Source organism: Lygodium microphyllum, chromosome 4 (genome assembly GCF_053477565.2).
Source record: "Lygodium microphyllum isolate KBCC chromosome 4, Lygodium_microphyllum_v1.1.10, whole genome shotgun sequence".
NCBI classification, from domain to species: domain Eukaryota; kingdom Viridiplantae; phylum Streptophyta; class Polypodiopsida; order Schizaeales; family Lygodiaceae; genus Lygodium; species Lygodium microphyllum.
In genome coordinates, this window is record NC_141138.1 from 17774918 (window position 1) to 17785261 (window position 10344).

The 10344-nt window shown below is 41.3% G+C and overlaps 1 protein-coding gene across 2 annotated transcripts; it reads left to right on the forward strand.

The window, feature by feature from the left end:
* Positions 1-212: 212 nt before the first annotated feature.
* LOC148036837 (uncharacterized) lies at positions 213-5845 on the forward strand. 2 transcript variants are annotated; one of them, XM_087675732.1, is made up of 8 exons: positions 213-809; positions 977-1099; positions 1277-1404; positions 1497-1584; positions 1872-1992; positions 2138-2172; positions 2330-2395; positions 5228-5845. In XM_087675732.1, the coding sequence occupies exons 1-8, from the start codon at positions 725-727 to the stop codon at positions 5515-5517; spliced, it is 936 nt and encodes a 311-aa protein (XP_087531858.1). In that variant the 5' UTR covers positions 213-724; the 3' UTR covers positions 5518-5845. The 2 variants fall into 2 exon arrangements, with proteins under 2 accessions (XP_087531858.1, XP_087531860.1); XM_087675734.1 differs by lacking the exon at positions 2330-2395 and having other exon boundaries at positions 217-809.
* The last annotated feature ends 4499 nt before the right edge of the window (positions 5846-10344 follow it).

The following is a 10344-nucleotide window of genomic DNA, read 5'->3' on the forward strand; positions in this document are numbered from 1 at the left end:
TCTCGAGTTCGTATAGCCAATGAGACGTGGATGGATGGGGCGACCAAATTTGGGGGGAGATTTGGTGGTTTGTGACAAGGTAGGGGGAGGGGGCCAAATTTGGGGGCCCGGTGGTGACAGAGGCCAAAAGGCAGCCAAATTTGCTCGGGTTTCCAAGCAGCAACAACAACATAACACTTCACAAGGAAGCAAACCCCTCCTCTCTCTCTCTCTTCACTCATCATTCTGTGTCAGGGGAAAGCACCCCACCCACATTGCCTCGGCCTATCTCCCCTCTTCTCTCTCTCTCTCTCTCTCTCTCTCTGTCTGTGTCTCTTCCATCTCTCTCTTCCACTCCTCAGCTGGTTCTTTTGCTCATCATTGCTTCCCCCCTTTTCTTTCCTTCTCTCTCTTCTAGCCTCTCTCTCCTCTGGTTTTTAGTGGTTCGATAGAGCTCTCTCTCCTCTCTCTCTCTCTCTCTCTAGACTCCCTGCGCTTCTCTCTTCTCGAGACCAAGTATTGTTGACAGCCCCCTCAAAAGAATTATCGAGACTCTGCTCGACTAGTACATACCTGCTCTCTCTCTCTGCTTCTCTCCCTTGTCTTCCTCTCAGGTTTGGGAATTCCCTCTCCTTGAACACAATCCCTTTCATCATTCCTCTACCCACAGACAGCCAGCGGACAAGAAGACACGACCAACCTTTGAGTTTTTTGAAGTGTTTTCTTTCTTGCACCTACCTTTCTTATGGAAAGCACAGAAGCTAGCATGGTGCCTTGGGAGTGGCATGATGAAGTGCTGGCAGATCTCAATGACTCAGACCTCTCTTTCGGTGATAAACCCTCTTCTCGTTTGTTCGTTCGATCGCAATCTTGTGCATTGATCTAGTCTCTGGCTCTATTTCTGTGTGTGCGCGCGCGCGCGTGTCATAAGGCAACGATCCATGCCGAATGACGTCCTCTCTCGTGTCTGATTACTGTGCTTTTTTTTTTGTTGCAGCAACCTCACATACATTGTGGGAGGACCTCACCCAGAGTGAGCCAGGGCTAACGCAGCTATTTGAGTCCACCCCCACCTCAGAGTTCAAGCACTCGCGCATCCACGATCTCTCCCTTCCCAAAGGTCCCTTACATTCAATTCCAGTGGTTAGGTCCCTTATATAATCAATTCAATTCCAGTGGTTTATTCAGATGACTGGCTATGCAGTAACACATAACGATTTCCTTCTTGATTCACACATACTGCCTTTGTTTCTGGTGTCTTCTTCTGAACAAAACCTTTTGGGGTCTCATTCTACAGCTGAGCCAAGTTGCTCTTCAGAGGACTGTATGATGAGAGAAGACAGCCCGTGTCTGAAGCGTCGCCGCATGCTGCAATTCCCGTGTGAACAGGCAGAATCAGTGGAGCTGGCATCTGATCCTCTGGATGTACGCTTCTCTCACTTGGCTATTCTTCTCCCAATCAACAAGTTGTGTTTATGTTTTGTATGCTTTGGCTTTGACTGTGACTTTTCTTACAGTGTTATGGTGATTCCTATGTCTCTGAATACGCTGATCTGCCGATGCATGACCAAAAAGGAGGCAATTCGATGTGGCATATGATAGATGGTACGTAGACTTGAGGAGCTACAGGACTCTAACTTGGCCATGGTTATCTTGATGAAGTGGGTATTTAGGTATGTTAATGGCCGGTTAAGGGCCATTACACTGTGATGCCAGGGTTTTACTTTATGGAGTCTGAATTTGACATGAAGATGATCTGAGTTATGGAAATCCATTGGAAGTACCCAATGTGGATCAATTGGGGAATAATAAGAAGGGTCTTACTGTGGATGCAATGGAGCCAATTAAGGGATGCCAGCACTGCCATTTAAGGGTGTTCATGTATTGTGCAGATGGCTCAATGAGCTCGATAGATGACACGAATGAGCAGTTATCCATGGGAGAGGCTGAGGCATATCCAAGGAGGTGGGAAGAAAGGTGCACTGCTGCAGAAAGGGAAGGCCAACATCAGATGTAAGCTAGCACAGGAACTTAAATCATGGCTGTCAGTATTACAAATAGTGGTGAATTGGAAAACTTGGACTTTTCTTAACTGTTTGACACATTTGTCAATCTTTCCATGGGAAGAAATGATTCTCTTATGTGGGGTGGCTTACAGGAACATGGAGTCTCCCTCAAGCAATGGCATACCAGGTGAGTAAAGACTGCATGCATGTGACTCCTCCCTTCTTTTTAAGCCTTTGGGTGGTTTTCTAAAGCTCACTTTGATTTTCATATCATAAAAAATTATCCACTTTGCCTAATATAGTTTGCTACTTTTCCTTTTCTACTCTGGTGTCCTAAAAAGTAGACTTTAAAGTTGGCAACAATGGAGGAAGCACAGCTCCATTTGAGATCCCAATGACAGCACTTTCTGGTACATTACCATGTCTTTAGATCATAGGCTTATGTTTAAAATTGGGAAAGACGTGAGCTATAGAAAAACTGGCAAGTGGAAGCAACCTCTCTGGCCTGGGTGGCCCTCTGGGACTAGTGGAAGGGAAGGGCCACGATTTGCCAGGTTTTTTCTTGTACGCATCCATGCTTGCATGCATGCATGCATGTATGTATGTATGTGTGTATGCATGCATGTATAGCGCCAAACATCAATGATTTTGCCCAGATGTGAATGAGTCTTGGTTTGATGGCATGCTGTCACCAGAACTACTCGTAAGGCTACCCAGCATTGCACTTTGCTTCGGAGTGAAACTAGAAATATGTAATGTTTGAAATGCCAATATGTATATGCACACACACACACACACACACACACACACATATATATATTTATATATACATAATATACACATATGTGTACAGCTTGACAGATATATATAGCAAGGTCGCCCATCAGAGATGTTTCATGGGTATTGCTTTTTTCTGTCGTTTTGTGTTTGTTGTTTGTAAATGCTTATTGGGTGTCTTCTTCTGCAAAAGCCTGGGTATACTGGAATGTCAAAAGGCTGGGCATGAATTTTTCTGTCATGTCACTTTTTTATGATGGGTCTTAAATCGCGTGTTTCTTTTCTCGAGATCGCCACCTCCTTCAGGGCTCTTTTTTTTGACTGTGGACAAAGACGGACTTGTACTTGGACTTTGTAGATCTGTAGATAGAAAAAGAGAAATAGGCCCTAAAACTTGGGCTTTCCGAGTCCTGACTCCCGACCGAGAGAGAGAGAGAGAGAGAAAGGGGAGATTGGTGGGAACAAACCTTGATGCCTTAAAGCATATCCAACCATGATGATTAGGGATTAAATGAGATAGGAACACGTGTCCATGGGTAGGAAGGCTAGTGAATTAGTCACAACGCCAAGACAAAGAAAGAAAGAAAGTTGTACTAACATCGTTTTAGATGTGTCAAAGGCATATAGAATAAAAGATTGGTTCTAGTTGAGAGAGAAAGAGAGAGAGATTTGCGACCCTTTAGACACCTCGAAGGTGTATAAAACAAAGAGATCATCTCACATTTTAGTGTCAAACCATTTGAGAGAGAGAGAGAGAGAGAGAGAGAGAGAGTGTGTGTGTGTGTGTTCTACTAGCGATTCTTTAGACACTTCAGAGGTATATAATACAATGAGACAGGCTCACATTTTAGTTATAATCCATTTCAAAATGCTAGAGAGGCTAGATAGCAATATTCACACGATCTTTTTCATATACATTAGACCATGCAAACAAAGATAAAAAGCTCCCTTAAACATATTTTAGAAAGAAGAATAAAGATTTTCTTAAATTGAGATGACTAGCAACATCAATGATCACTTTATCACTTCATATTTGTCAACTTGGAGTAGAAAGACTAGAGGGGGAGATACATGGAATGTTTTTCTATGTGAACAAACCCTTATCTCCCCTCTCCTTGCGACATATGGTAATATTGTCAAGGATTTTTGTTCCTTTATGTGGATGAGCTCATACCTCCCCTCTTTCTTGTTCCCTTTTATCTATTATGATACATGAAGTTGTGGCTATTCTCAATATTCTTGATGATCTTTGCACATTGCTCTTTGAAGTTCATTGAGTAGATGTTCTTTGGGCACGTCGCATACAGAGATATATCCACTATCTGTGTGCACATATATGTTTGCATTTCCATCCAATCAAATGACATTAATTTAATGTCAGAAAGTACTATTGTTGCACTAGATATGAACTAGGGTTCTATGATGTGCATTTGAACTTTAATGTGTAAGCTTTTGACCCCATTTGTGCCCAAACTCTTTTACTAATAGCTCTAATTGTCAAACACATGCTTTTTTTGTGAAAGCACTACACAATGGAAAATGATTTGGTTGCTCATGTTTGGGAGAGTTGAGGTGTACCATGGACATCTTGTCCCTACCATCCTATGTTGGCATGCTTAGAAGTTTGTAGAATGAGTTTGTTTATATCTCCTTTCTTTGGAAGTAGAGTTCCATACACAAGTGTATTGCCTCCCACATGCTGGGATAACCAAACTGCATGCTTGAAAGTTTTAGGAGTTTCTTTATGCTGCCTTTCCTTGGAAGAATGTTTGGATACACAAGTGCATGTCTCCCACATGCTTGGGTAACCAAACATAGTAAGTGCATGTCATTCAATTATTGTGGTAATGACAAAGTACACAAGTGCTAGGTGAAGGTGATTCTAAAGTATTGAGATAAGATGAGCTTTTTATTGTGTGATGTGCATCTTTAGTTCATTTAAAGTCAAGGGCAAGTGCATGTTTGGAGGAGTTTGAAGGGAACCTTCTATGCATGAAATTGATTCCTCGTACACTGCGTGAATGATTCCGCTCTGAGATTTAGAACATGCATCTCAAGGCAAATGATCCATCTCAAGTTGCTGGCTGGGAAATGCTAATTATTAGAGCAATGTACACATGTTAGATGTAATAGGTGGGTCTCGAGTGGGAATGCATACCTAGGGCATTGCAGATTGTGAACGTTGTGATTGTTTTGGGCGAGGGTAGGGGATAGATAAAGGTTTCGTTTTTGGAGATTTCGTCGTTTAGAGATGGAAATATATTTATTTCTCCTTTAGAGATACAAATATCTTACATTCGGTTTTTTACTAGAACGCCGTGAAAAAAAGGGTTTGCGGAGATGGAACTTTTGGCAATTTATGTATTTCTGTTGTTAGAGATGTAAATATCTTATGCAGTTTTCAACGTAGAGGATTCTATTCGGTTTGATTTGATTGGATTTGTTTGTGTGTGGGTGACGAAAAGGAGGAGGAGGGAGGAGGCAGGCGGACAACACCAACAAGCTCCTGGCGGCCTACCCATTCGCGGTGCTGAAGCCGAGCGGGATGCAGGGCGACGTCACCCTCCACGATATCAACCAGCGCATCAACCGGCCCCGCCGCCGCAGCCTCTCGGCGGGCAGCTCGCCTCCCCCCAATCACCACCTGCCACCTGGCACCAGCAGCGGCGGCGGCCACCCCAAGTCAGTGCTGGCGCTCACCAAGATCCACACCCAAGGCAACGGCACCATCACCATCATGAGGACCAAGAACTGACCAACCTACAAAACGGAAGAGGAGAAAACAAATGAAATCACACCAATTCACGAACATCATCATCGACCACGGCAGCCGCCGCCGCGACCACCACCACCACCACCATCAGCCTCCTCCTCCTCCTCCTCCTCCTCCTCCTCAACACGTAGGCTACACACCAAACCATATCCGCTCTCTTCTCTTCTCTCTTACCATCACTCGACAAAATCGGAAAACACCAAATGCATCGTACATATCGTCCCTCACCTTTTCCATTCCGTGGTGTATCATTTTCGGCCCCGTAATAACTTTTCTGTCTGAGAACTCTTAAGTACACGCCTTTCATCTCTATCTTGAGTTGATTTTTGCATGCGCCCGCGCCCGCGCGCGCACGCGAGAGAGAGAGAGAGAGAGTAGCGTCTATTGACGTATGAATTTTGCTGATCCGACAGCGAAGAAGCTTTGCTAGTTTAACCTATTTTTTTTTAAAAAAGGCTGTAATATTGTATTAAGGTGCTTTAAAAAATGGGTATATTATGTATATCGAGTAGCCAAAAATTGGATGTAAAGACGAATGGGTTCACCAAAAGGGTGAAATTCTTGCTGTCACGAAAGACATTGCAACAGGATTAGTCACAAGGAGCTTTACATTTCGAGTAGATTTGTGGAGTCATTATTACAAAACGATACAAGGCCATTTCATTTTTAGGTAGGCCATTTCAATTTTGTGTAGGAGCTCCTTCACGCTTTTGCAATTGTATCTTGGTGTTCAAGTTGGCCATTTCTCTTTTTGATTTGGGCTTTTGATTGAACTACAAGTTCCTAATGGTTGGCACATAATTGCGAAACAAATTCACGTTTTGGTGAAAGAGATAGAGCAAGAATAGTAACTTTTGAAAATAACATTGTTACATTGACTCCAAACAATCCATGTGAAGTGGGCTCATATGAAAAGCCCAAAAGAGAGTACGAGGCTATTAGAATCTCCAAGCAAGAGTACTTTCGATGTAATAGCATGAGGGTAAAAGTCCTCGACGAGGTTGGTAACACATCAAGTGACGGACAATCCTAGAGTGTGGGCATGCACTTTTTGAAACTAGGTGTAGACACGAGTGTAGTATCTTTACACACCAAATAGACACAATTTGCATAAAAGTAAAGACTAGTAAATTGATTTTTTTTATTGGTTATAAATACAAAAAGTGCACCCTTCTTCATCACTTTACAAAAGTGGGCATGGGAGACACCCCGTCCAAAAGTGGGCAGGAAGCTCACCTATTTAGTAGGTAAACAAGAGGGTATGCCCTCTTCAGTGTGTAAAGAATTGCAAACACTTAAACCATTTAAGTGTTTTAATTGGTTCAAGCTTATAAAGTGAGCGTCTATCATTTGGCGTGTAAGCAACATGAGACAGATTGCAAAAAGCCAAGAATCTCCTTATTGTACATGTCGTGTAGAAGAGATGAGTAATAGATTCCAACTCTACTTTGCATCTTGGGCAATTTTCCTCTCCTTTGCAACTTTCAAGGGTCCTTTGCCTAGCCCAAATGCTCTTGTGAATTATCAACCAGAATAGTCAAGAGTTGGAATGTGGGGGACAGTTTGTATTCCCATTGATGTTTGTTTTAATTTTAATGCCATCAAACATTTAGTTTGTTGATTAGCTTGTGGTTTTTGGATTCTAAGTTAGTCAGAGGAAGAAGAGATTTATTGTTTTTCCAGGTGAAGGCCTTGTGATTGAATTTATTCTTAAGTTGAATGACTCTTGAGAGACATAGATTCCATTGATCCATCTTGGCTTATACTAGGGTAGATTCTTCTAGAGTCATTTGATTTTGATTGGCTCCTTCCATTGTTTAGTTTGGTAGTCCCAAATGTCTTCCTATATTTGAATATCCTTTTTGTATATTTTATAGCCAAGATTCAATTGGTGGGGGGGGGGGGGGGGGCGGGGGGTAGGGGGAGTAATGGCACACCATAAAACCAAATTGAGTCAAATGTAGCCCATTGGAGAGAGCAATTTATTTGTCTATAAATGTGATTTTGTTCTTGTATTTTTGCCAAGAAGCCCATCCATGTTTTGATAAAGGCTGACCTTTCTGAGAGATGCACTTGCACAAAGGTTGCAATTTGAGAGGTGCTTCCATTTAGGATACTCTCTAACCATGGAGTTTTTAACATGTATGTGGCATAACACCACCTAGTCTTTTGGTGGTAGAAGGATGCTTATGGCAATCCATTTATTTGCTAATTTGTTAGCAAGTTGCTCTATGATTGGCAAGCCTAGGTCCCCTTAGTATGGGTATTGAAAGTTTCAAAGAGAAAAAAAGGAAGAAATTTCAACATTTAAAAATTTTTAACCTTATATCGCGAGATCCCATTGTCTCATCACCACTAGCCACATCAAACCTTCCATCGTCTCATCATCGCCATGATGACTAGCATCATCACACTGATGCCTTGAACATGAACACGTGGACCACCATGCTGTTGACTTGACGAGCAGGGGATGTGGATAGAAGAGAGAGAGGGGGGGGAGGGTATCCCCCTTAGCCTATATAAAGGCTAGGCTCATAAGCCTTAGGGAGGTAATGATAGCTTGGTATGCTACTTTTGGAAGACTGGAGGAAGGACAACATTGATATGTTGCCTATGAGAGAAAGAGAAGATAAGAGGTAGAGAGGGAGAATATAAGAGATGAAGAAAAAGAAGATAAGAGGAGAGAGATAAAGAGAGAAAGATAGAGAAGAAGAAGATTTCTTTTACCATCTAAGCAAGATTTTATCAAGTTCCCACCCTACACATCTAGGTTTCCCTAATCCCTATAAGTTGTAGCTTAGTTGTAGAAGCTAATTGTTTTATGGTTCTAAAGGATGGTTAGCTTATGAATCAAACTTGATTTAGTGGTGGAATACAATATTAATTTAAAGAAATCATATCAATTTAGAAATAGTAGACAATGTTAGTCTTAGGCAAACAAAATAAAATGTGCATCAATTTGATCCTTTATAAGTTGTATCGTATGGATCAAGTAGGCATATTTTCAAATCTATGCTTTGTACAAAATGAAAATCCTTCACAATGGTCCACTAGTAGAGTTTTTAAATTAACCAAAAACTCTCTTTGTTTCCAAAAAAGTTGATGTCATATAGTACTATTTCTTCATTCAAGAAGCATGTGACGTGCAATATTTAAGATAGCGTGTTCCTATAGTTGATAAGATGCATGCTACTTTTCCATTTGACAATCTTGAAAATTTGATGCCATACGCTATTGTTTCTTCATTTAGGAAGTATGTGACCTGCAATGTTCAAGGTAGTGTATTCTTGTAGTTGATCATGATGTATGCTACTTGTCTATTTGACAATCCTAAAAATGTGATGCTGCTTGCTATTGTTCTTCATTCAGAAAACATGTGACCTATAATATTTAGGATAGTGTGTTCTTGCAATTAATCGGGATGTATGCTACGTGTCTATGTGACAATCTTGAAAATTTGATGTTTGCTCATGCTCCATTCAAGAAAGCTGTGATATGTAACATTTGGGATAGGGTGATCGTGTAGTTGATTATGACGTATGTTTTATGTCTAAATGGAAGTCCTAAACATTACATGCCATCTATGATTATTCCTTTGTCTAGGAAACTTGTGATGTGTGATATTCAGGATAGTGAGTTTTTGATAGTCAATTATAATGTATGCTTCATGTCTATATGCAAGTCTTGAAAATTATGTACAGTTTGGGGTTATTTCTTCATTGGAAAGTTGTATGCTGTAATACAAATATTTCAAGCATATTATTATTTAGTAGATTATTATTTTGCATTGGTTGATGTCATGGAAAAGGAATGTTTTCCTAACTGTTAATGATAGGCCAATTGGCTTGGTTGTATTTTGTAAAAAAGTTCTTGTATCCGATTGGTAGTTTTATGGTTATGCACTAAACCTTCCCCAAGGTTAGTGGTGGGAGCCATTCACCAAGGGACTGGTTTGACTGCGTTGGAGGCTAGAAGCTACCCCAAATGCGAGAGGTCTCTCTGTAAGGAGGATGCTAGGCTAGGAGATGATAAGGGTGCTAGAGGGGGACTTTGACCATAAATCCCTTCAGTCTATTGAGGACTAGCCTAACCCTTATGGGCCAAGGATGGACTTCTTGAAAGGCCCTAATGCTAGATAAAGATAGATTGATGGATTGTGCTCTTGAGATTTGGATAGAGTAAGAGATTAAGGGATAGAATGTCAGGTTGGTATTGCACCTTGGAGAAGGAGTAGGATAAATATATCATTTTGTAACTGCTTTCAAAGGATTGTTTGACATTGTCTTTGTGTCTGTGACCATAATTTACGTGAAGGAACCAATGTTTAATTGTTAATTAAGAAACTTGTCTTTGCATGTCGAATGTAAAAGTGTTAGGATAATTAGATAGCTAAAACACGTTCTAAAGGAAAGTAGGAGGATGGAACCATCGATGGGTTAGTCCTATGAATGTGGTGGAGAAGCTCTCCATCTTCTCCCCTCTTTCTCTTCTCTTCTCTTCTCTTCTCTTCTCTTCTCTTGTCTCATGCATGGCAATTGAGCTTGGAGCTTGGAGCTTGAGGATCAAGCTTGCTTGAGCTTGCACCTTAGATCTTGGAGCTACTAGAGAGCTTATAGGAGGAGGCAACTCAATCAGGCATGAAGGTAAGCTCACTACACTCGTAGGTGTGAGAGTGTGCACGGCTATGTGAGAGGTAGCCATTGTACTTGGCTTGAAACGCTTGAAACAATAAGCGGTCTGTGGGTCTTGGTTGTGAGTGAGAGCTCCCACAAAATCTTGATGGCATGAACTTTTCATACTAGAAAGATT

What these genes read in the sequence shown, in the direction of transcription:
- LOC148036837 (XM_087675732.1), top strand. Translation starts at nt 725, where the DNA reads ATGGAAAGCACAGAAGCTAGCATGGTGCCTTGGGAGTGGCATGATGAA. An exon ending in TGACTCAGACCTCTCTTTCG is followed by an intron (nt 810 to 976) that starts GTGATAAACCCT and finishes TTTTTGTTGCAG; the next exon opens with CAACCTCACATACATTGTGG. An exon ending in CGATCTCTCCCTTCCCAAAG is followed by an intron (nt 1,100 to 1,276) that starts GTCCCTTACATT and finishes CTCATTCTACAG; the next exon opens with CTGAGCCAAGTTGCTCTTCA.